Genomic DNA, 25,791 nt, shown 5'->3' with positions numbered 1-25,791 from the left:
AGTTTTCGAAGAAGAATTAACGACTTTCGAAATTTTGGAGAATTTACAGACTTTAAGAACCTTGAGATTTTGGGGGCTTTAGGTTTTAGAAATTTTATAAACTTTGGAGGTTGGTTTTTAAGAAGCACTTCAGGAACTTCAGGGTTCTTGGAAACTTGAAATTTTAAAATCTTTCCAGATTTGGAGGCCTTAGGATCTTTAGAAGTTTATTTTTAGTTTTTCTAAATTTAGGTATTTTACAGTCTTTATAAACATTAGAGACCTTAGAAGAGGTTTTAGAGACTTTTGAGAGTTTGGACGTCCTGGAGGTTTCAGAGGTTCAAAAGCTTTAGAATCTTTAAGAACTTTATAAGGGTGACGTGCTAGGAGTGCACGGGTGACGTATACAGGGTGACTGCGAAATATGTGCAAATATTTTAACCACGGCATCCCCCACCCTAGTAGAGCCGAAATATAGAAAAAACAAATTAAAAATCGAATGGGGCAAAACCCCCATGAACCACCCTCGATACGAAGGCACTGAGCCACCTTGTAAACAGAGTTGGAAAAACGTTCGAATAAAAACGACCTAAACACTTTCAGTTTCAATTAAAAGTAAAACCGACTCTTTGCTGCTTATCATTCGTTCATTCATTTACTCATTCATCGTTAAAGGTCAGTGTGAAAGTTTTTTGGTAATTTTGATTCTGACGGATGTTTGGTCCTTGTCACAACGATTTTACATTGTTTATTGGAACAGAAATAAGAGCAACTTAGAATGCTACTACCTTTTTACAAGCAATGTTGAAAATGTTGTCCTTGACTAGCAATACAGGCGTCAGAGCGTCGCAAGAGGTTTGTTGATAGGTAAAAAAACACCGGAGTAGCGGCTGCCACTTTCACTTGTTGAAGCTCTTCGATAATTTCTGAACACTGTTGATTTCCACAAACGAATTGTTTCATCCAACCAATACACGTTTCTCGAAAACCGTCTCTTGAAGTCGTACTTGTTGACGAGTATGTGGGGTTCTATCGGACAAAAAGTGAGTTACACAACGTGGACAATCAGCGGGCTCCAAACCGTGCACTTTGTCAACATGGTATGGATGTGACCGTGGTCTTTTAATGTAGGATGCACTACAAGCTGCGAAAATCCAATTTTTTCTTTCTGTCCCATCACGACCACGATCGTGAGTTTGAGGTTGAAGGTACCATGATCTCGGAGATGCTGTACCACTGATGCAAATGTTCGCCCACACAAATTACCATATCGACACGCTCTGCATTGGAAAACTCTACCATACACCGATTTCAACGACCGCTCGATAATCACTGGCCCTTTTCGTGTTTTTCACGTTGCGATTAAAAAAGTGCCTGATAAAGTTACTTTTTGGTTCTTAAACCGAGCCGCCTGCCATTCATTGCAGTAATTATGTAGGTCACGAAACATTACCAGCGGCGCGTATAACAATTTACATTTAATTTCAAATAATTTTTTCTAGACACTGCTACCACTTAGGACCGTGAATTTTTGCCAGTGACATAATCATATTGTGACCTATTCCCCATTTTTTTTTTGCATGTATTTCGCAGTCAGCCTGTATTTTCAGTGTAAACGATTTTCACTTCAAGTCAAATATTCTTCAATTGCCGCAATTATACTCTGTAAAATATTTAATTTCCTCTTACATCTCGGCTTAAATCTTTAAAAGATAACTCGAAACACTATGTATTATTTTTGTTTCTATAACACGTTTCCAAACTTGTTCTCAAAGCAGTTATTTGTATAACTAGTTTGAATAATGACGTAAAATGGTGCGTACTTAGAATATATATTTTTCGATTGATTTATACACATTTTTTATACAGCGGTTTTTAACAAATAAAAAAATAACGTCTTCGAATTAACTTACATTAATTCATAAATAGCTGCTGGGTTTTCACGGTGTTTTAGAATGTTGCTTTGGTTGTTTGAGTAAAATATTTCTTAACAAATTGCGTCATTTTACAGTTTTTGACTTGAAACAAAAAAGGTAACAAAAGTTGGTTGGTACTCTGCAATTACTAATTATTTTATATGCGCAAATAAAATATTTTGAACGTTTTTAACAAGAATGTTATAAAAGAGGGTCATCCTTAAGAGCAAATGTCAAAATTAAGCAAGGACTTGTAAGTTTCATTGAAAATAGATAAATCATCTCAACGAGATACAGTTTATATTATAAATTTTAACTTAATCATAAGTTTCTGTATACAATGGTAACAAATGGATACACACATCATTCATAAAATGAATGCTACGATACGTCAGTTATAAGCTTCATTTTAAGGTGATATTATCAGGAGATCTTTTCTTAAGCAGATTTTACACGTTTATGCATAGGTATAATAATTTCAAGACATTTTTTTTCAGACTCAAATTTTTATTTTTATTGTTGTGGATTGAGCTAGTGCTGGTCACAAACGATAGGTTTTACTAAAAATTGTCTGAATAATAATAATTTTTTATATTTATGTTTCGATATGTGTGTACGGTCGATGTTTAAAACAAGTAGAAGCTAAGTGACAAGTTGTTGGATGATGGTTTACCTACTAATCATGGGTTTTTAATCACATAGGGAAATTCACAGGGTTGTCTTTCTTTTGACTAGGTTCTTGCGGGTAACCGATATTGGAAATTACTAAATTAGAATAAAATCCAGGACATTAGATTTTTTTGTTCGTCACTTTCGGAAAAAAAAACCGCACATACATGATATTTCATTCCAATTTATTCATTGCTTATAATGTGCTGTGAATAAAAATCATCCTCTAGTTGGCGCTGATTTTTTTTGTCTTTACTATTCCCCGTTGTGAGTACTATATCGCATCTTATAAAAATGAAAACATGTACAAACAAAATTTTTCTTAAAAATATGCAAATATACGTACTCGTATACTGAAACATTTTGTTTATTTTTCGATCAAATACGAATTACAAATTATAGCAGCTAGAACAGCTAAATATTATAACACCCAATTTTGACACTATTCATTAAAACAAAATTTTCGAATAAAAAAGAAAGTGAAGTTGTCTTATATGCAAATGTTAACCAGTGCCATTTCCCACTAGTAGTAAACATTATTAGAAAATTAAATGCGTGGTCATTTAAAAAATTTTCTCTTTGTGTAAATAAATATACCAAAACAAATTAAAATGAAAATTTTTGTGACACTAAATTTAATACACAATAACACATTAAGATGCACTGAAGCAATCCCGTTCGTCCTTCTTAGATAATATTTGACATTCTTAACATGTGATGCCAACAATATTTAAAATAATGCAAATAAGTATTTTGCGATATTTAAAAAAAATGTCAGTTTATTTGAAAGCATACACGCTTATCTGTAACAAAGATAAAAATAAAACGTTTTAAAACCATTATTATTATTATTATTATTATTATGAATGTGTGTTTTTTTTTATTTAGAGTGAACGTTTAGTCATACGGAGTGTAAGTACGCCACAAGTTTTCATGTAAGAACAGTCTCGAAAAATTGTGGAGAATATCTATGTATAAAAAAATACAATCATGAATATCACTATCATCAGTGAGCGGATTCTTGCAGATATGCGGCAAACCGCCAGTGCAATGATACACCTGAACCTTGCGTCGGAGCAATTAGTCTTCAGGTGGCTAACGGTACGCTATAAAAAAAGGGTTAGCTTTCCATCAAATTCACGCATATTTAGCGGCAGTTCAGTTTTATAAAAGAAAACATAGAGAGAATAATATGCGCTTACGTCCACTCATGACAACTGAACCGTCAATCTTCGGGAATATTTATTGTGCTACCAATGTAAATCTATTTGCATATGTGACCAGTTATAGAATTTCTTTTCAAAATCTGTGTAAACTATTGAAAACTAGTTCAAACTAACAAAGTCTGTAGGTGTAATGATACAGGTTGTCCCGGTTACAATTTTTAACGAGATTTTTTTGTAACAGTTAACCTTTTTGGGAAAAAAAAACAAAAAAAAAACGATTTTTATAACAGAACAAGTGACACTCTTACTCTTAAGACATGTTTAACATAAACATATTTAGACAAAATTTCACAATACTCACAGGTACTTTCCGAAGGTAATGTTAAATCTTAATAATATCTATTTCAATGTTGCTTTTAGTTATCTCACACGTGGGTGCAGTATTCAACAGTTTAGTTAAAAATTAGCTGTGTTGTCACCGTTTTTGCGAATTTCTTGAAACGTTTGAACGTGTTCATGAAAGTGGGTTAGCTTAGTGTGATCAAAATGGCTTGGAACGGTCCGATGCAATACCAATGCATTACAGTTTTTCCGTTTATTGTGATCAATATTTCGCTTATTGTGATCAATCTCGCAATTTTTATACAAGCGGGAATTGCTTTTTTGGAAAAGCGAGACGACCGAAACTAGTATTGTGTTTTAATGAACATTCATTGCTCGCAAAAGCTGCATTCGCTTATACTATTACTTTATACAACCACAATCAGTGACAGACTTTAGTAATCAGTGCGTTTTCGTCTTTTGAATGAACGAATTTTTGCTGTATTACATTTGAGTAGTACTTAAGTAAAAATGATCACGTCGAAACGACGAGATTTCAGCTTATCAGAAAAAAAAAATCTCATCCCTTTTTTACAAACTTCTAAAACAACCAAAGGAAATCGGGGGTTCCTTTCTCAGAATGATGACCTAAGTTTAAAATAAATTCTAATGTTTATGTACCTTCATCTACCAGCATAATAAACACTGTCTTGTTCATGATTTTGCTTTGTTTCAAGTTTTACTGTCTTTGATGGTGGTTTTCGCTTATTATTATCAGTCGGTTAGTGTGATCAATTTGTCTGAGTCCCGAAGTGATCACATTAAGCGGCGTCCACTGTATATAATATAACGAACAATTCAGTATGCTTTCTAACCCTAAAACCTTGAATTTTCTTTCTTGCTTGTGTATTTTAAATGCCGGCCATTTTTAGTTAGCTAATTTATTAAGTACTAATAAGAAACAGAAAATCTTTTTCAGCTCATAATCAGTAATATTGCAAATGCCTCCTTGTAATAATTTCGCTTACAATAAAAAGGATTCAATTTAAGTGACTACATTTTTTCTTTATAATTTGAACTTTTTGTGAATTTAGTTGCTTTTTAAGGTTTGTTTAATGATGATTATTGTTATGTTTTATTACCCATTATTATCAGTTTTGTTAATATCTTTTTTTGGATTTTATGAATGCAATGATGTCATCAACTTTCTACAAGGGACGAATAAACTCTAGTGTAAGTTTTATAATCGCTGTCATAATGTTAATGAATCATAGAAATTTCATAAAAGTCCGTTATGCATTTTTTGAGATAAATATGAAATTTACATAAATTTAAATAAACATTAATTTTTTAGGTTAACCCGTATATGTAAATTTAAAGATGGACGTGTGGTACCTATTAAAACAATCGGTAGGTGATTTTAAGTTAGATACAAAATCAAAATTTAAACGTCAAGAATATAATATTATAGTACTTTTCTAATTTAAGCTATTATAGTTCAAAAAGCAAAAACGATGATATTTTGTTTTCACTACAAAAGCTTTTAAGTGAAGTGCCATTTCTACAGAAAGTTTTTTGTTTTTTATTTAGGTTGGATCAGTAAAAACACCCGTTTTCACTGAGACATTCTGTATTTATAAGTTGCTATGGAAGTGTCTCGACTTATTAGTCTACTTTCATAGATTACTTCCTTTTTCCGTACACTCTAGGTTCAATTAACCGTCCTGAAAATCTTGAAACAGATTGTTGTTATCGCATGCAGCAGCGTTATAGATTATGTTACGAAAATGTCAAGGTAAAACCGTCTAAAGCAAAAATTAATGACATTTCGTCTTTATCTAATTAAGTGGTTCATTCATCAGTTTTGCTAATTACAAAATAGGTATAAAATATTACCTAAGCAACTTATCACGTGAGTTGTAGTAGTATAAGTTACCAATGAATTGACATAGAAGGTAAAAGTTATCTACCTAATATGAATCGATTTTTTTTCTAGCATTTGTAATTTTTTTTTTTTTGTTGAAAAAATGCTGGGGAAATTTTTGTATTTATAATGAGCTTTCCCATTAGTTAGTGTACGACAATTATCTCTAAAAGCTTTGATAACCTTCAAACATGTTTTATTTTTAAGTGTTTACGGTGCCGAGCATCAATAATTATTTTTTATAAATATTCGATTAATTAAAAGTGAACATAGCTGACATATCTATTTTACATATAATAAGATTTCATTACCATTAAAAATATGCTTTTATGTTTAAGATTCATTACTGTCCAACCCGAACAATAGCTGTTGTATTTTGCCCCACTAAGAACACACCTGTATGTTCACCTACAACGACAGTGATTGTAAACTCACCATAGAAGCAGTCAGTTAGTACCCGCTAGTCGCGAGTGTCGTTCTGTCGAGTACCCTTTTACCATACCATAATATTTACAAATGTTCATCGCAACTTATAGGGTACCAAAAAAGTGTGAGTGGGTGTATGTGGGTGGCGCTGTGTGAAATTGGGCTTTAAGCCCTTTGTGATAAAATGACTGTTACATATACAGGGCACGTTCCTAACGGAAGTACTTTCGGCTGTTTTTGGAAAGTACTAGGAATGTAAGTTATTTAATCGATATTCTTTTTTACTTGATGAATGTTACTGGTGGGTTTTTTGAAATTTGCGGAGGGAAATTCCTTGTGCATTCGGTACGTCTCTTACGTAAACGTAGGTAGTACTGTTGCTAAGACTTTTAATTTAATTAATCATTAATTCATATTTCCGTATTTGTTGAGGTTTTTTTCTGAATTGTTTTAATTATTTATTGTTGAGCTACGGAAAATCCGATGAAAGTTGCACATTTATGTGCTTGTATTTCTATTAACTCATTATGAATGCTTATAAGACTATGTAATAGTAATATTGTCGAGAGAATGCATTGTGTTGCACATTTTGTAATGTGCATTATTACAGTTTGAAGAGTGAATACTAAACAAGTTCCTTGATTAAGTATTGGAAGACCATTTATTCAAAAATGGCTACAAAAAAAATTCTTCAAACATTAGAAAGCACATTACACTAATCCGATGGCAATTTATAATCTTATTATTAGTTCAGTGACCTTTCATTTTCACAGTTGGTACGTACATTTCAGAATTTCAAAATTTTTGAAAAATCGTCACATAACAATTAATTTTATTTTTTATGAATATGATCAATCGATGAGTGTCGGTGAAAAGACACGTAGCCGCGACCAGCATTGTTTATGTTTTAATAACATAGTGTTGGTACGTGGGTTTTTTACTGATAATAACTTATAAACTTACTCGTAAAACAGTTTTCTAATCTTCTTGTTGTACGATTACAGCAACACTACGAAGTACCTGTTTAAATATTCTGGAACAATTTTTACACGCTTTTTCATGTATATTGAAAAATAATACATGTCGCAAAATTATAGGTACAGTATCGTACCATGAGAATAAGTGTTGCCTGAGTATTTTTTGTTTGTTGATAATAGGTAAGTAGATATACCTACATACGCGGACCGTTAATTTCCACTACCGCATTTTATCTCACTAACCTGTTGCTGGAGCCCGTTTATTCAATGTCACATGCAAAACAATATGTTGTTTCCTAAAAGACCAAAAAACCAGACTCATTAATTAAGTAAGTGAGTGTTAATTAATTAATTAATAGTAAGTGATCAGTAAGTACTTTCAAGGTTTGAATTAATCTAACTACTTGCTATACTTTCGGTAATTTAAATCCTATTTTTGGTTTAATTTTTACTAATTCGAAATGTGTGTTGTGCTGTTGACATCAAAATAGTACTTTTTAGTTTTGAATGAGCACAAGATTTTTGATGCCCTTGGTGATTTGCTGTCGCAAAAATATCGCTGCTTATTACATAACAACAATAAAGCAATAATACTGTATTATTGCTGTGGAACAAATGAAAATATAGGTTAATTGTTTTGGCATTAATGCAGCTATAGCGATAATTCAGGTCAAATGTTTGTTTAAGTCAGTCATTTTATAAAATGCATAATAAATAATCTTAATGAATATACTAGCTGAAAAATAAAAAAGAGTAGAATGTTATACAACAGGTAAAAATTATCATTACTGGAAATTGGTGATAGTTGTAGAATATTTAGGTTTTAATTTTTAAATACAGACTTACTAATAATTTGTGTCTGTCAGCCCGTTTCATTAAGATCTTGAAAATTACAAAAAAAAAAAAAATAACAGATTCTATTTTACAGTCTAGAACATACCGGCTTATTTAAAATTTTCAATTTAGAGCAAGTGGTGTTTATTATTTTCCTTCATGCCCGGTCACATTAATTACAATGGGTGTTATTATTATAGCTTTTAATTTTTGAATGGGAAAAGTAAGAATCAATCAGTTTCAATATGTATAATTTATTAGTGTTAAATTATCGTATTAGCGAAAAAAGTACAGTTACATAAATATGTAAATGTATTTAATTTGTCTAAATTATTGTGTTGACAAATAATGATTCTGCTGCAGATCGATAGACAGAGAAAAACAAATTAAAAAGAGAAAATGGAATTATTTCTTACACTCAATCAGTTCGTTGCTTTTTTATGACAACAATTTTTCTAATATTTCTAGTTTCTCCGGTAGGAAGAGAATATGTGTTGTTTCATGACGACAAACGTATACTGTTTAAATCTGGAGTACGTTTATTAATAAATTATTCATTAAGGCAAATTTGTTATCTCAAAAAATATTGCCGACATAGATAATCAGTAACCTAATTTTTCATACGTGACACTATAATTATGAAAACATCGTTTTTTTTTTTTGTATTTTTGACAGCTGCATTACGTAATGCTTATCACAAGGTTTTTTAGAGAAATTATATAACCATATATTGTGTGGAAAGTAATTTTCAAACTTGTATTCAGCTACTTATTAGTACTTTCCAAGTGTAAGCTTGTTTTTCGCCGTTTCAGTACACCTATAGTACTGACAAAAATTAATATACTCCTGTACTTGTGCTCTATGAATCCATCTTATTTTTATTAATTGTTATTACAATTTTTATTGGTCACATAAATATGCAGCTACGCAAGCCTAACTCATAGACCCGAGGTCCAATTTTTTTTATCATTACTATAATACTGCACGTGTCGGAATTGACATACGTGCTCTTGCTGAAATGCTGATCGGAACATTTTCCAATTTGAAAATTCGCTGCAAACATAGGCATAGCCTTACACTTCATCAACACATTCATATTTTTGGAACAATTATTTGGCCATTCACCCGATTTCCCCTAAACTGTTATTAGGGTTATTTAGTAACGGGTCCTCGTTGGTGCTCCGACATGGTGTCGCGCCAGCCGAAATTCCAGCCGTCTGAGGGTTGATTATCTTCGGTTAATATAAACTTTCGATAAGGTGCAAGGGAAGCAGTGAAGGTGCAGTCTGTTATTTCTTCTCGAAGAATAAAGGCTATTTTGAGTTTGCTCTCTTGTTTCCACTTTCCTGTGTCATTTTGGGAATTTGATATTTTTCGTTATTACATATTGGTATTATCACAAGTGAGAAACCATTGATGGAGAAGTGCTAACTGATACTCCGCGCCAGACCAAATATAAACAAGACAATAGAATATATTCCCGTAACATAATACGTCTAATCAAAGGCAATGGCGGAATGAGGGTGATTAAAGTGACATACGCTTTATTGTTGATGTAGAGTAAAACTTAGATTTATTAGCAGTTTCATCGACAATTATTGTTTTAACTGTAGGCGTGTCATTTCTTTCAATCGAGAATGTCGATAGTACTCTAAACAATAAATAATCCATTATTTTGTTACTGTGGCAAATCTAGAATGCTAGATAACTTTTATTTAAAGTAACACACATAATTACTAGAATTTTTACTTTCAAATTCTTTTCAATCAAATTTTATTATTATTCGAAGAAATAACCTTAACAAATTTTTTTTGAACTATTAATACAGGATGTCTCGAAAAGTGAATGAATAAAGCAGTTGATGTAACTGATGACACCAAAACAACTTATCTATATTTCTCTAGATTCTTGGAACAAATTATTGCGGTTATTTGTGTTACTACTTTATGAATGAAAATTAATATCTTTGGTAATATGATTTTGGTTTTTATTTAAAAATCGACCCAACTAAATTTTCCTGAAATTCGTTAAACAGTGTAATTTTACAATAATGTTGCATTATACACATATTAGAATAGAAATGGTTGTCCTTCACGGCACAGGGAAATTCTGTTTAAATAACTTTTACCAATTTTAATAATTCTCAAAAATCATTCAAACAACTGGAGTTAATTTATCCAAACTGTAAGGTCTTTCTATTTTTTAGCATTGTGTGTTTTAAATGAGAAAAATTTACATTATGCCAGTGTAACTCCTACATACAAATAAAAGTTTAAGTGCAATATTGTAATAAAATACGATACTACGTACCATACCTCTTACCAGTCGATCAGCATTCAGCTTTAACCCTGACATACACAACCGCATTATGTCTGCAACAATTTCTTTTGTAACATCCAAATTTGATTTGAAACACCTTGTTAACGTTTTGAAACGTACTATGCGATTTATTTGACTTGATTATATTGTTTAAACACCATGTTTAATCTGTTGACTATCATAATTTTAAGTATTTTAAGTATGTTTCTACTTTGTTTATTCTTCTTACTTAGTTAAATATAATTTATAACAGTTAAAAAAATTAAAGAGTATTGTAATCCATTTACTCACTAACAGACAAGCTACTATAAAATCAAAATTAGTACAGCCAGTACTAATGTAACAATAGAACAAAATTACTATTTAGCTGTCAACAATTTTCAACAAATATTTATATAAGAGTTCTATATGTGATTTACTTTGATTCTGTTGTGGCTGAAAATTATATGCCATTAATACAAAAAAAAACTTAACTACAGTTGTCCTTTGACCAAATTAAGCATACCTAAAGTTTAAACCAGTCCTCTGCATCAGAACTGTGATTTTGCGAATAATTAATTATCACGCTCTGAATTAGTGAAATGTCAGTTTATGAAAGTAAACGAGGATTAGGTATAAAATTTCAGAAATGTTCACTCATATATCAAAATAATGTTAAAACTTGAAATTTAGTTACAAAACAATTTTGTTTCTTTTTGAAAGAGGAGTCGATTTCGAAGCTGAATTTTGTTTTTGTAATATGCTTTTAAATAAATCTGTTTTTAATACATGAGTCATGGCAGATCTATATCAGGTTATATGGTAATTTTATTGTTTTAAAAAAGCAGCTGCTAAATAGCGCATATCTTAGAAGAATCCAGAAAAAGACAACTTTTTATAAATCCGAAACCACAACAAGTGAAATACGATTTACATATCAAAGAAAGATTAAATATAAATTTCTTTATACTTTTCTGATCCCAGTTTTGCATATTTGCACCCCGTTCTTGGCTTTTTTAATTAAATAAACGTTCGTTGGAAAAATAATGTCTAATTGAAAGCGCTTTTGTAATTTACAACGTAAACACGATTGTTACTCATTTCGTTGAAAAGTTAAAAAGTGCCTTACCAATTAGTATTATTTATCTTGTCGTATTTGAGTAATGAATTACTAAAATTTAGGGCAATGTTAATTCTACTAAGTGTTTATTGCTTTCTTATCTAGTTTGAATAAACTAGATGGTACATTTCAAGATATGTCTTTTTTCAATGACAGAATTTGTTTGTTCGTTTAGCAGTCAACCTGCATTATGACTCACAAGTTATCTCACAAAGACATTCACAGTATAGAAATTTTACACACTTACGGAAACGCGATTTTAGTAACCCCTTGGTACAATTTAAAATGTCATAAATTTTTCCAACAAAGTGTGTCAAAAATTTATGGTTTTATATTGATCGTTTTGGTTATATTTTCTTTGGGAAGACTTGTGTACGCTATATCTTGTAAAGAGGACCTGTTATTTGCACAGTATTTAATTATTATTGGCTCCGAAACGTCAATAGCATCACTAGTTTGTCTGCAAGTTTTAAATGTAACATTTTGCAAAACAGAACAGTGGCAAAGAATTTTTCGGAAGTTAGATTTCATAGATTACAATTTGAAAAATCGAGGCAAACAAGAGACACGTTTTTTTAAAAACATGTATTTTAACATTTTCTTGCAACACATATTGTTTTGTGTTTATACTGGTGTTGGATTTTATTCGTGGATATATTATATTGGTAGACCCTTTACACCAAAACAAATGATTTTATCGTTTTTCAGTTATTACAGATTTTTGACGATAATATTCATAAACACGTTGGTTAAATGTATTAGAAGTAGATATCAAGATCTTAACAATCAGGTTGGAAATATCTGCAACAGTGCATCTTTACAATCGTCAAAACTAATTCAACAGTTCCGAGAAATTGCCAAAATTTACAGAACTCTTCACGAAATAGTGGAAAATTTCAATAACATATTCGGTAATCAAATTTTCATAATAATAATCCACTCCGGAATTCATCTCATAAACTGCATGAATTTCACTTTTGTTGACGTCAAAGTAATCGACAATCAGAATTATTACACCAACGCTGTGATTTCAAATTGTTGTTTGGTTGTGTTTATAATGGTACATGCATATCTCGGTAATAAAATTCTGTAAAATATTTACTCATATTTTTTAGTATACTTTCACGATAATAGCCATACCGTGTAATTCTGCAATGCAAGAAGCAGAGAATTTCACTAGAATATGTTATCTAAACCAGGAAAAATTCGGACCATTGTCGCAGGAAAGATCAGAGTTGATTATACTGGCACAGTATGGAGCAAATTTCATTCCTCGTTTTGAAGCAATGGGAGTTACAATCAATAAGACTACAATTCTTGCTCTGATTAGCACTGTTACTACATATTTTATTATTGTACTACAGTTTCAGCGAAAGTGATTGTACGCTCTTATAATTCGTGACGTTTCAATCATCTCGATAATTACACTTTTTGAAGACGACATTAACTGTCGTTGCGTTTTATTTATTTTGTATCCTTGTCCCCACCCAAGTAAATCAGGTTGAAAGAATGAGAAATTAGTTCTTAGACCACAATGCTCTTAAAGCCTCAACCTTGTTACAATTCACTTACTTCCTTAATACCACAGACATGAGACAACTGAATCAACTATTGGAATTGCTCGTTAAAAACAATAATGGAAAGTCTATAGGCGTTTTGTAACGTGGAGACTGATTGCAAGTAGTCTACAATATTCAAACACCTTGAAGTAGAAACGTAGAAATAATTGCTTGTATTTTAATGTCAGTTAACTGTAAATCTTTCGCTTAACATGTGTTGATTGATCAGATGGATTGGAGTCAGGTGTGTGGACACGTTCCTATGAATAATTTTAGTGATCAATGTGTAAAAGATCAAATCAAGTTTTGGCAAGGAAAAGACCACTTTAATGAAGCAGAAACATTAAAACTGTTTAGGTTATCGTCTGTGCTTTAAATTAAAATGAAAAGTAGGGACAACGTGGAAAAGACGAAAGGTCTGCATTGTTTAGGACCTTTAACTTGTAACATTTTTTGCGGTACTATTTCGGACGACGTATTTAATAGCTGTAATAGCCATGAAATATGAGTTTCACGCTAGAGTGAGTGCTACATTAATAAAGTCGTTTAATAAAATCTATAAACTTTAGAACTAACAATACAAGTCATATTAAATATTAACTCTACTGTAAAATAATTTTGTTTAAAACAGTTGTCACATTATTATGCACTGGATGCTGCCAAATGTCAGTAATTAAGATCTATCATATTATTATTTGTTAGTAAGATACCCATCTTTGCATAATGTTGGTTGAGTCATTTTACATAATAGTACTACTAACCATTAACTTTGCATAAAAATTGCTTTTTTGCTATCTAGTGTATTATTTATATTGTTGCAGGCATTAATGAAAATAAAAAAAGTATGTTGAAAATGACTTGGGCTCAGATTTACATAATGTAGACACTGCTTTTATTCTTCAATAGTTTACTATTCGATTATTTCAACTGTCAAGCGCTTCTATCTTTAAATCTTTCAATTATTTCTATATTTTGCCATATAATGTGCCCTTTCTAAGATAATAATAGACAAAATAAATCAGACCAAACGTTTTACAATTCTAATAAACAAAAAAATGGTCTTGAAGTTGCAGCAATGCTGTGCCACATGACTCATTGTGCAGTAAACAATTATCTCAAAAAATTTTTGAAATGACCTCATCAACGGTCTTAAGGGTAATCAGTGTTTCTACTTTATTAAGATTTCTAAGAATTTTTGTTATGTCGGTTATTATCTAATATTTTTTAAAGCAAACTTTATATGTACATAAACTTACAAACAGCGAATTTTTTGCAAATTTTTGGCAGAATTTGGTTAGCGTAATGTTTCTGAGACTATCGAACTAACAGATGACAGACAGACAGACAGACAGACAGACAGACAGACAGACAGACAGAACACAGATAGACGGACGGTCAAAATCGGTTTCAATAAATTAACCGAAACCCCAAGGAAGTATGAAATTAGAATGTCGCCGAAATAATTCTTCTATATCTAATACTTTCCTTAATTATTGTAAGGAAAGTGCACAGTTAACATTATTTTTAGTCAAATTTTCATCAGCGTTTCGTTTGTTTCAAGTGCGATCGATTTACATGTACATATTTGATAATTTTGTACAGAATTGGATAAAATCATTTAAAACGTGTATTGAAAGCGAATTTACTCCAACTATTTACGTTGTATAAAATTTGTAAAAGTTTTCGAATTTTTACTTTGTTAATTTTTTTTTATTTACATATAGACTAAGAATAAATGACAGAACACAACAATGTATTATTTACAGCGACATTTTCTTACCTTTCGAACAAAAGTTTGACCATGGTCCAAATGCGAGACTTTTAGCGGAGATATTTATATTTATGAATTTTATTATAATAAGGTCCAAGGCTACTTTCAGGTTTTCCCGAGATTCTATGCTCCCTAGAATACGAAAAAATAGGTCTCGCATTTGTATCTGCCTGTCATCTGTCTGTGTCGATTTTTATTTGGCAAATAAAAATTTTGTATGTATTGTAGGAAACATACAGATGGTCAAACGCCAACCACAATTGACTAATCATCCTGACCAATAATTTGATGATGAAATTTATAAATTTTGAGATGACGTCATAAAATAACTTATTCCTGTATTTGTGGTTTATGAATTTGCCTCTCATAGTAATCTCGGTCTTTAAAATGGGACCTACTGAACCAGCACGCAAAAAATGTAGACCAGATGTGTACTGTATTTCAGGGAGTGTAAACACCCTTGGACCAATTTCTTGTATTAAGAAAATTTGGTTTTTTATTTAATGACGGAGTGCTAAGAAATATTTTTTTCGTCGCGCGTTTCCGTTTCCTGTTCTGAGTTTATGGTTTTTTGGAAAAATGCGTTTGTATCGATGTAAAATCTAGTCGCGATAACAGGGCAGTCGTTAATAATCCACTGTTTTCTTTGATATTACAATGTGTATGGTTGTTATGAGTAAAATTTCTTATACAAAATGACTCAAAAAATTAATGACTGAGACAATTGATTTTATTGATTAAATCTCGAATGGCTTCTTCCCCCATTTTCAAAATATTTGGGAATGCAGTACTGTTATTGTTAGTATTATATTACAACTATCCAACTTGTGTATACAAATGAACAATTCACTTGGAACATGCTACCTTTACTTTACTACACATATTTTTATTTTAGTTTATAGGGTTTATCATAAAAAATAAAATTCGAAAAATTAAATTTTATAAATTGTCGAAAAGGTTGGTTTGGATAAGTTGTACTGCACTTCAGGGGCGAAGGATGTTCTGTTGAAATATAAGCTTCGAACATTTTTTTTTATATATTGTATATAGCGGACGACACTATTTAATCAAGAAATATTTCATCGTAATAGAAAACAAACTAGTACAATGACAACTATGTACAATATCAGTAATAATAACATATATAAAACAGTTCAAAAAAATCGGATTATGTTATTTCAGAATGTACACTCAACATTTAAAAAGTATGACTTTCTAGGGTGAAAAGTGAAGGCGAATTCATAAACCACGAGTATTAAAGTATGGTATTTTATCCAATAGAATTCAAAAAAGTTTGTTGTTTTAGACATAATTAACACTTGTTTTGAACAAACTTTTTTTAGAACAATCCAAAACATGTGAAATGTTAAAAATATTCCGTTGCAAAAAATCATGCACATTTCAGGTGAGAAATTTTGAGATGCCCTCATATTTTTTGTGGAGTAAATGAAAATTCCACTTTTGATTATCCTATAATGCAAGTTTTAAATTTCAGGACAGTCAATTCAGGAACTTTAATAACTATCTGTTAAATAAATTTCCTGTACAGAACACAGAAAAGGAAATGGAAAATCTATATTTTTATGTCATGTGTGCTAGCAAATGCCTAGATTATTCAAATACAGCTAGAAGGAAGGTTATTTCGACAGAACTTCCCATGCTCCTGAACTATAGTCTAACAAATCCAGCTTTTTTGAAAAATTATGAACGACAGACGGTAGACGGTAGAAAGCAGACGACAAACAGCCAGATAAACAGACAGACTGACAAACAGACGTGAGCCCTATGTTTTCGTACTCTAGGGGTCATGAAACGTCGAGAAAACTTGAAACTAGTCATTCGTCGAATTGGAATTTTTCCTTGGTTAGTGACGCTCAGGAAGTAAAAATGGATCTGACCTGTCTTGGGGATGAAATCATTAGCATTTCCATACTGTATCAACATTAATGACAGTTTGACCAAGAAATCCACCCCTCAGTAGTTTTAGGTGACGTTCTAATTTTATGAATGTGGTTTAAAGCAAATTAACGTATGAAATAAAAATTTTAATCTGTTGACGAGTAGTTTTAGAGGTTAAAAAATTAAGGAAAAAATTTAAATTTTGTACCAATACAATAGAAAACTTGACTCAGTTTCCATTCAAAAGTATTGAAGAGTTACAAAATTATTAATCTGTTAGGTAAACATAATTTTTAAAGTCTATAAATTGTTACCAATATTTAATTAAATTTCGGTAAAAAATAATATCATACTTGGAAACAGGGCGCCAAGGGTGTGAATTCGTAAAATGCTGTTAAAAATAAACAACAAAAAGATATTGCTAATGTGCTCAGCAGTGAATTTTATACTTATAACTTCCATCGTCGTGATCGTGAATAATAATGACAATTAAGCTTGGTTATGTTAATTAAAGAATGGGGAAATATTTCAATAAAAGATAGGCAACAAGAGAAAACTCATTGATCATTGTACGGCAGTTTACGCACTTTTTAAATGTATGATCTACTTTGGCCCTTATTTTTATGTCAGGATGATCCATATATTAAAACCAGCTGTATATAGAACAAATTCTGACAACATTTTTCATAAATTGAGGTATTATTATTATTCAAAAGGTGTTAATAAACATATTTACGTTAAGGTTGTCATGTGTTGCTCTAATTTAACATCCTTAACGGTACATTAAATAACTTGAAAACTAGAGTTTCTACAGAGACGTTCAAACTGGTAAATTCGTTGTCTTAATTGTGCTTTTTTATTGCGTGATTCAATTTTAGGTATGATGACAGATGTTTTCTTTTTTGAACGCAATAATTTTTTACGTTATAATAACACTTTCCATTACTTTTGCCGCAAACTCTCATTTCAGATGTTTACACTGTTACATGAAACCATAATACAATACAAAAATGCAGAATTTTTTGTAGTAATAACTTTAATTTAAAGTAAAGGGATGTTAATAATCAGTAACTGGATATCTGGATACCCTTTTGTAAGGACATTTATAAGTCAAAGAAAAATTTTGTGGTGACCCAAGAAAACATAGCAGAATTTCTAACAGATTAGTTAATAATATTTTTCTCCTTGTTCGTAAATTTTTCATAACAATAAATAGTTCAAACGAAACGTACTACATATTTCAATTTGGTTAAACTAAATTTAACGGCGTAATGGCTTATGACTTTAGGCTTTAAACAGATCATTATACTTTACAAGACCTTGTCCGTCACATCTCATTTATTTTAATCGCCGGACATTTCCAACTTTTAAATAATTTTAAGTACAAAAGATTCATTCAATTTCCACGAGGTTTAACAACGCGCCTTGGTAAGGCTCAACTTAGACCATTAAATCAGAATTGTAAAATTTGTGTTTAAGTTAATTATCACGCTTTAAATGAGCGTAACGTCTTGCGAAAAAAACGAATTTAGGTACTTTTCTACCGCAGTACTCAAGTATTTATTTTAATTATGATGGAAGTGTGCATCTATTACTTAGTCTGTGCTAAAAATTGCAATACATGTTGTTAATAACACACGAAAACAGCTGAAGTGTTGCATTATAAAATTAATTAAGCAAATACTGCATCACGTAGCTAAAAATCATGGTGTGTAATAGCTTACAAAGAATACTGGCACTTACCGTATTTTACGTTATCTACTATGAATCAGTGTTTCAGAAGAAAAACGTTAAATAAATATTGCAAAAATAGAAAAAAGCTGTTGCTGGTGTTGTTAATCACTTGTGTACAGTTTTATCTTAATCACATTGATAAATACAGGTGGTAACGCTAAACAGATCGCGCCTATTACAGTTTTATATCTTAACCTCGTTAAGATTTGTCTCGAGATTTATGTATCGACCGTTGGTGCTATTGAAAAAAATCGAACTTGCATTGAATTTTTACAAGAAAACGACCTCATTTTGTGCGAAATATTTAGTTCACGTTAAGTTATATAATTATAGGTAGATCTTTTTAGAAGGTCGGACGGGAATATATTTTATAAAATTTTTGATATCCATCATTAAGTAATTATTATTAATGCATTTGGTTTAAACGACATTAAGAAAGTGCGTGTTGGTGTAGGGTGCACTCAAATAGTTGTTATAGGCACGTCCTAGTAAAAAAAATCTACCTTGCGTAGAAGGATTAGTAAAGCATTAGCACCAACCTTCGCGATATGATTATTTTAATCTGTGTTCAATAAGTTCAAGTTTAATGAAAAATAAATGTTGATGCACTGCACTGTCAAGAGTTTAATTATTTACGCCCTTGCTTACAAAGTTCAAAATCATTTGCACATTGCATGACAGTTTAAATTATACCTTTAATAAACACAATTTTTTTAATAATTTAGTAAATAAAGTGACTATAATCAGCCAGATTTAATAATTAATTGAGAATTAATTTAATGATCATTCTATTTATATTTTATGGGATTTCTGAAGGTTAATAAAATTAAGGTAATTAAGTAATTTGTTTTACGAAACAAGAACGGCGTTAGTTTATGTAACAAGTCGGACATAATAAATAAACTAAGATGAGCTAATATTTTTATGGCTTAAAATTTAACTGCTTTTTGAGTACCTACTTTAGGAGATTTCAAACTGTTAATAATAATAATGATTATTTTCTTTGATTTTGTTGGGTTAAGGTGTTGATTATGATTAGCACGAGGGTCAGCTGAACTTTAATATTATACAGCTTGTTAATTTCTTAATTCTCTTAACAACAAAAGGTAATAAAGTGAAGCATAAAATTAGTGAAATTTTATGACAGAGATTGCTGTAATAAAAATACTAAAAATAACTTTACAGTATACCGGGTGTTCATTTTTGCACGTTTCATTTTAATACCGGGCTTACATTTGGAAGGGCCGAAGTTTTTATTTTATTGTTATTTATTAGTGTAATTCTGCATTCTCCACTTCACTGGCAAAAAATGTATGTCGCTTCCGGAAATTCCAGCATCAATGTAATTCTGGAGTAGGTACATTCATTTTATAGTTTTTTCGTTAATTGATCAAGTTTCAAAATTTTATTTTTTCGAATAACTGAAATATTACACATTGAAATTGAAAAATTACAAATATTATAATCAGAAATTTCTAAAGCATTTAATCAAGGAAATCAATATCACTGAAAAATCGAAACGTGTTCTGATTAACCTACAAAAAGCATGTACCTCATATACTTGAAAAAAAATTGACGTAATTTTCAAAAAAATGTGATAACTATAACGGTAAAGTTACTAATTTTATACTGTTTTTTATGTCAATTCACAGTTCTAAATTTCATACATCCACTTTTTTTAATAATTGGGATCTAATATGGAAGATTTAAACTGAGACGCCGACCAATTTTTAATATAAAGCATTAAACCAAACGGGTTACAAAGTAAGTAGGTACATCACTGGAACATTAAGAACACACTTTATTTAAAGCACTTAAAACACACTTTACTCCATTTCAAAAGAAAAAGATGATGTGATTTCCCAATCAAAAGTGATATAATCCTTTAAAATTTCAAAGTTCTGTTTTTTCAAGTACCTAATTGAGATTTTATGGTGGAATAGCTGAAATGGGACACCGATATATCACAAGTTTCGGTTTTCATATACATAGACCATTCAGGTGCGTTATTGTGACAATGTTTCAAAGCTTATTAAAAAAAAAACTGGAAAATTATTCCTATTGTTGTTAATTTGTCTAACAACAAGTTTTACGAACGAACTTTTTGAAATTACGTCTCTAACTTCTTGGTAAACAAAATGATATTAACTCTGATGCAAATAATACCATATTTTCAAAAATATAAACATAAAAGACAAAATTTAAGCCCCGCCCACCCACCCTATCTCAATTCTGACGATTTTTCTTATTCGTCGTAAGCCGAGGGGTAAAGCTTAATTGTGAAATCCTTATTTTTCTACGAGAAATTACCATGTGAAATATGTTCTTCAGTAATCGTGTTATGCAAAGAAAACTAATTGTATTAATTAAAAAAGAAAACCAAAAAAGAAGCCCCACCCATCCGTCTCGATCTCAATCGTGATGAACTTTTCATTCGTTAACAGACCGAGGGGCGGAGCGTAATTGCAAAATCGATATTTCCCTATAAAAATTTATCGTTTTAGACCTGTTTTAAGTTTCTTGTTGTCGAAATAAGTCTGCAGATATTAAGAAAAAAAAGCAATATGTAGTATTTCTCTACAACAAATTACTATGTAAGACATATTTTTGAGTATCGTGTTATTCAAAGAATACTATGTATATTAAGAAAAAATTAAAGGCAAAGATTAAGCCCCACCCATACCTGCCCTGATCTAAATTGTAATGAAGTTTTCATTCGTTGCCAGACCTAGGGGCGGAGCCTAATTGCAAAATCCATATTTCCTTACAAACATTTTCCATTTTAAACGTGTTTTGAGTTTCTAAGAATAAAAAAAAGTGACCACAATTGAGATGGGGTGGGTGGGCGGGGTTAATATTTAGCCTTTTTTTCTTAATGTAGGTAGTATTTTATGAACAACGCGGTACTCAAAAACATGTTTTTAATTTCTTCTAAGGAAATAAGTATTTTGTAGTTAAGCTCCGCCCCCTTGGCTCACGGCGAATTAAGAAATTATCACAAATGAGATAGGGCGGGCGGGCGGGCTTAAATTTTGTTTTAATAAGCGTAGATAGAAATCTTTTCACAACATGAAATTGAAAACATGTTTAAAATGGAAATAATATAATAAGAATATATATTTCAATAAATTTTTATTTACATGTAGATAGAGATCAGTGTGCTCAAAGTGAGAGGGCAATTAAACTAGTTTGGGGTTTTCCACACCATGCATATAAAATGTGTTTCGGAAGAGATGACTCCCATCTTCCGTATATATCAGAAAAAGATACTAGTATTAAAGGGTTAACTCCTAGGTTAAAACTGCCACTAAATTACGATACTATGAAATATTAATTAAAAGAATCGAAAAATCGTTAAAGTCATGTAGGCAAACTTAAGTGAATTTGCCTTTTGAATCAATATTTCGTTTATTTTTTTGAACTTTTCAGAGTATTATGTAATTTTAATCATTTTTAAAGTTAATTTTAATTTAGTACTACTTCCTCCCTTGCATACATCTTTCTCTAATGGAGACTCAGTTGAGAATAGTTTCTCCGGAAACGTGTCCCTGATTTAACAAATATATGTGTGTAGAATGACATTGTTTCTAATTAATTAAAGATTTATTTAATAGTGACGTCATCTATTCTTCGAGGAATTAAAATTTCAAAGTAACCGGTATGATATAAGATTATCTCAGCCGAATAAAATCATTAGCATACAAACGGGTAAATAAGGCACAAACGGAAATGGAGACGTGCATTTTTATACTTTACAGCCTTTGAAATAATGAAATTAAATATACGTTATAGTTCAGCTCTATTGCAAAATCGCTAATTAATTAATAAGAAATAATAAGAAACACAGGGTTTGTTCATTAACTTGGAATATTTTATGGTTCAGGGTTAAGTGTTGCTGTATTTTTAACTTTAAAAGTTTTAATCACTCTTGAGTAAGCTTAAATATAGGTAATTCGTTTTTGATTCATAGGAATTTTACACGATTAAATCAAAAACGATTCAACCCATTGTCTCGAAAATTTGAATTACAGTAATGCTGCGCTAGCCTATATTTAATAATAAAATTCAGAACGTTTTGTTCCATTGCAGCATAATGAATAATTAGTTTGAAGAAGATTAAATCACTGGAAATTATTCCTTTTAAACACAAATGCATTATTTTAATAATTGTTTGAAGAAGCTTTTTGTTCGACTATACTTTAGCAAACGCAATATGTTTGATTCATATGTCAAGAATACCAAAACTTTTATATAAACACTTAAATATAGTTTTAAATTATTCATTTTCAGTAAAAATAAACTGTGTAGTAAACCAAATGCGGTTTGGAAAATATAAAAACTTATAAACGCCAACATTCTTTGGTTTTATGCGTCAATATTTAATTGTCCTATGTGCAAGTTTATTTAACAGTTTTAACACATCTTTGAGGTTTGTGGTGATTGAATCATCCGTTAAGGAATTATATAACAATTTGGAATAAAAAACCAACAAGTACCCTCTGCAAGTCCGGTGGTTAATTTATAATTTCTAACACAGACGTATAGTTTTTCCAAGAAAGTTTGTCTAAGTAATGCAAAATGTTGTGAGGAAAATATTTCGCAATGCTAGTTTTCCGATGTTTTGTTTTAACTTTAGATAGACAGATAATTTCCGCACTACCAGACCGATTACTTTAAAATCTATTTATATTTTATAGTACTTTATACTTGTGGTTAATTATAGTTAATTATAATTATAGTTATATTAATGCATTCATATTTTTAGAATTACGTATACAGGCTGACTCAAAAAATATTAATGAATGTATACAGTATTGTTATCATTAGTGTTACACTACATTTATTCGAATCGACATATGTGTCCATGCTAAAATATTGAAAAACTCATTTGAAACATACGCATAATATGCTTCTTTGCCTGTACTTTAACGGCCGACACATATCTTTATTTTAACTTGTAGAGGTTATAAAAAAATAAAATTCGCAAAATTTAGCCAACAATTTGATGACGTCCCCTCAATTTTTTTTTAGTACACACCATTTAAATTTTCTGAAATAACATACTCGTGTACTTGTGGTTTGAGTATATCCCTCTAATTTTTACCCTCGGCATCCAAATGTTCGCAAAAAAATTCTAAATTGTATAAGTAAGCTTTTATACTACAAGCGGCATAGGAATCATATTTTGATTTCCAGCGCAAAGGTCATGCGTTCGAGCCTCTCATAGGGCTTTGTTTTTTCCTTAGATTGTTATCTATTTATCTAAGCTGAACTTTAGGCCAGTTTATTTTATCTTAATTTTGTTCTTAAATAAAGCAAGGATAAAATTAAAAAAATGAGTATTTATAATAATTTTTACCGAATAGTAACTTGAAATGACACTGAAATCAGTGACAATTTATGTTATAATAGATACTTTTTCTTACTATTAAAAAGTAAAGTTATTCAGTAAAAAAAAAAAAAAAATATTAGAACTTTAAAATAAATTAGGGATATTTTTCAATTTAGTATAATGTGTGAATTAAATTTTTCGAAGAATAAAAAACAAAAAATAACTTTAGAAGAGATACTCAAATAGATTTATATGGACTGCCAAACAAAGTCCTAATCTATCACAGAAAGGAAAATATTCTATTACTACTTGGTTTTATCTGTCCACCATAGATGTTTAAGCTTGACATACACACTTCGTTGTCTAGTATGATGAAGTTCTACTGGAATATCCTCTGTCTTTACTTTAAATTTGTGAAAACCTAAAATCTCTTAAAATACTTAGTTATGAAATTGTACAGGTTTACAATGATGTACTTATTATTATTTTTCGAATAAATATAAGAAAACTGTTGTTGTTTACGAGGCTGTAAGCAGATTGCATTTTTAGGATTAAAAACCTTTGCACCCTGTTGATTTTCAGACGAAGCGTCATATTTTACGACACCATGCATAAAACGTCTATTTTGGTTCGCATTCATTCACAGATTACCACATAACGAACACAATGTGTAAAACCCCAGACAATGTAAATGTTATTTGTTTAACGTCGCAAATAACACTGGAAATAAGAATCCAATTGCAGCCTCAGTTATGATGCAAATGAATTTCTGTAGAATTCATGAATGTCAACAATAAAAGTGCAGTGGGTATATTCAGTGCTCATAAGAACTTACATACCATAATACCCACGAATCCTGAATGCAAATTAGCGCCTCTCCTTCAAAGAAATTGACTGTAACACAAAAAAACAGACCAGAAACACCACAGTTTTTAATTCCAGAAACGAGTGTGTCAATACTTACGCCAATTTAATTCAAGTGGGTCGAGTACAAGAACTGTAATTATTGTGGAAATAGAAATTTTCGATTTGTAATATCCGCGACTAAAATAATCTGCGAGCAAGGTTATCCAAGGCTGTTTTTCAGTTGTGAATCCATTAAATGGCTTTCAATGGGCATTTGTTGTTGAAACAATGGCTGTAGGATAATCCTAATTTGAAAATTTTAACAATGGAATAAAGATTTGAATATATCACTCTGGAACAATATTGCGTAACATTATTTATTGCCTTAATTGCAACATTTAACATAAATAAATAATAGCAAATTTTGCATTATGTAATTTACTGAAAGTTACCAGTTCCAGCAAAATAATATTGTAACAATGTTTAGCTAAATCGATTAGCTCTGCAATATTTAAATAATGTATTTGCTGGAATTTTCCTGCTATTACTGCTCGCTTTGTTTTATTGAAAATGAGAAAATTACGTATTTTGCTATTCAATAGGCACGAAGCGGATGTTGCAAATTGCGTTTTCATCTTGGTGTTTTCATGTGTAACATTTGCATCGTTCTTACTTATTTGCGAAACAATCAAAATCGTGATTCTATAATTTAAAGAGCTAAACTGAATGATGCGTAAAACAGGTTCCACCTGTAAATGGTTGGAAATAATATAATAGCAGAGTCGTAAAGAATTCAGGTATTTGACGTTATAAAATCTAATCCGGAGAAATTTGGATGTGAACCGCCAAACAGATAATTGCAAAGCTAAATACACGAAATTCGCTGCTGCTTTCACCCATTGATGAATATTATCTCAAAGAAAAAATGTTTGCGGTAACTATTAACAAATGTATAAAAAAGTTAGGATTAGTAGCGTTAACAAATTTCCACACAAAATTTCACATAAATTTAAATAATGA

At 30.7% G+C, this 25,791-nt stretch overlaps 1 protein-coding gene across 2 annotated transcripts in view; it reads left to right on the top strand.

Annotated features, from left to right (window-relative positions):
- The first annotated feature begins 6,397 nt into the window (after positions 1-6,397).
- Positions 6,398-25,791, top strand: part of LOC135128025 (bestrophin-1) — a 54,681-nt gene continuing 35,287 nt past the window's right edge. For both annotated transcript variants that reach the window (XM_064054816.1, XM_064054815.1), the window contains exon 1: positions 6,398-6,656. In XM_064054816.1, coding sequence (XP_063910886.1) covers positions 6,586-6,656 — 71 coding nt within the window. In that variant the 5' untranslated portion in view covers positions 6,398-6,585. The remainder of the gene's footprint in view (positions 6,657-25,791) is intronic.

The sequence above is a fragment of the Zophobas morio genome, unplaced genomic scaffold, assembly GCF_036711695.1.
Source record: "Zophobas morio isolate AGI-343-1 ecotype UQ-CSIRO unplaced genomic scaffold, CSIRO_AGI_Zmor_V1 ptg000012l, whole genome shotgun sequence".
NCBI lineage: Eukaryota > Metazoa > Arthropoda > Insecta > Coleoptera > Tenebrionidae > Zophobas > Zophobas morio.
This window is presented reverse-complemented; position numbering and strand designations above follow the sequence as displayed.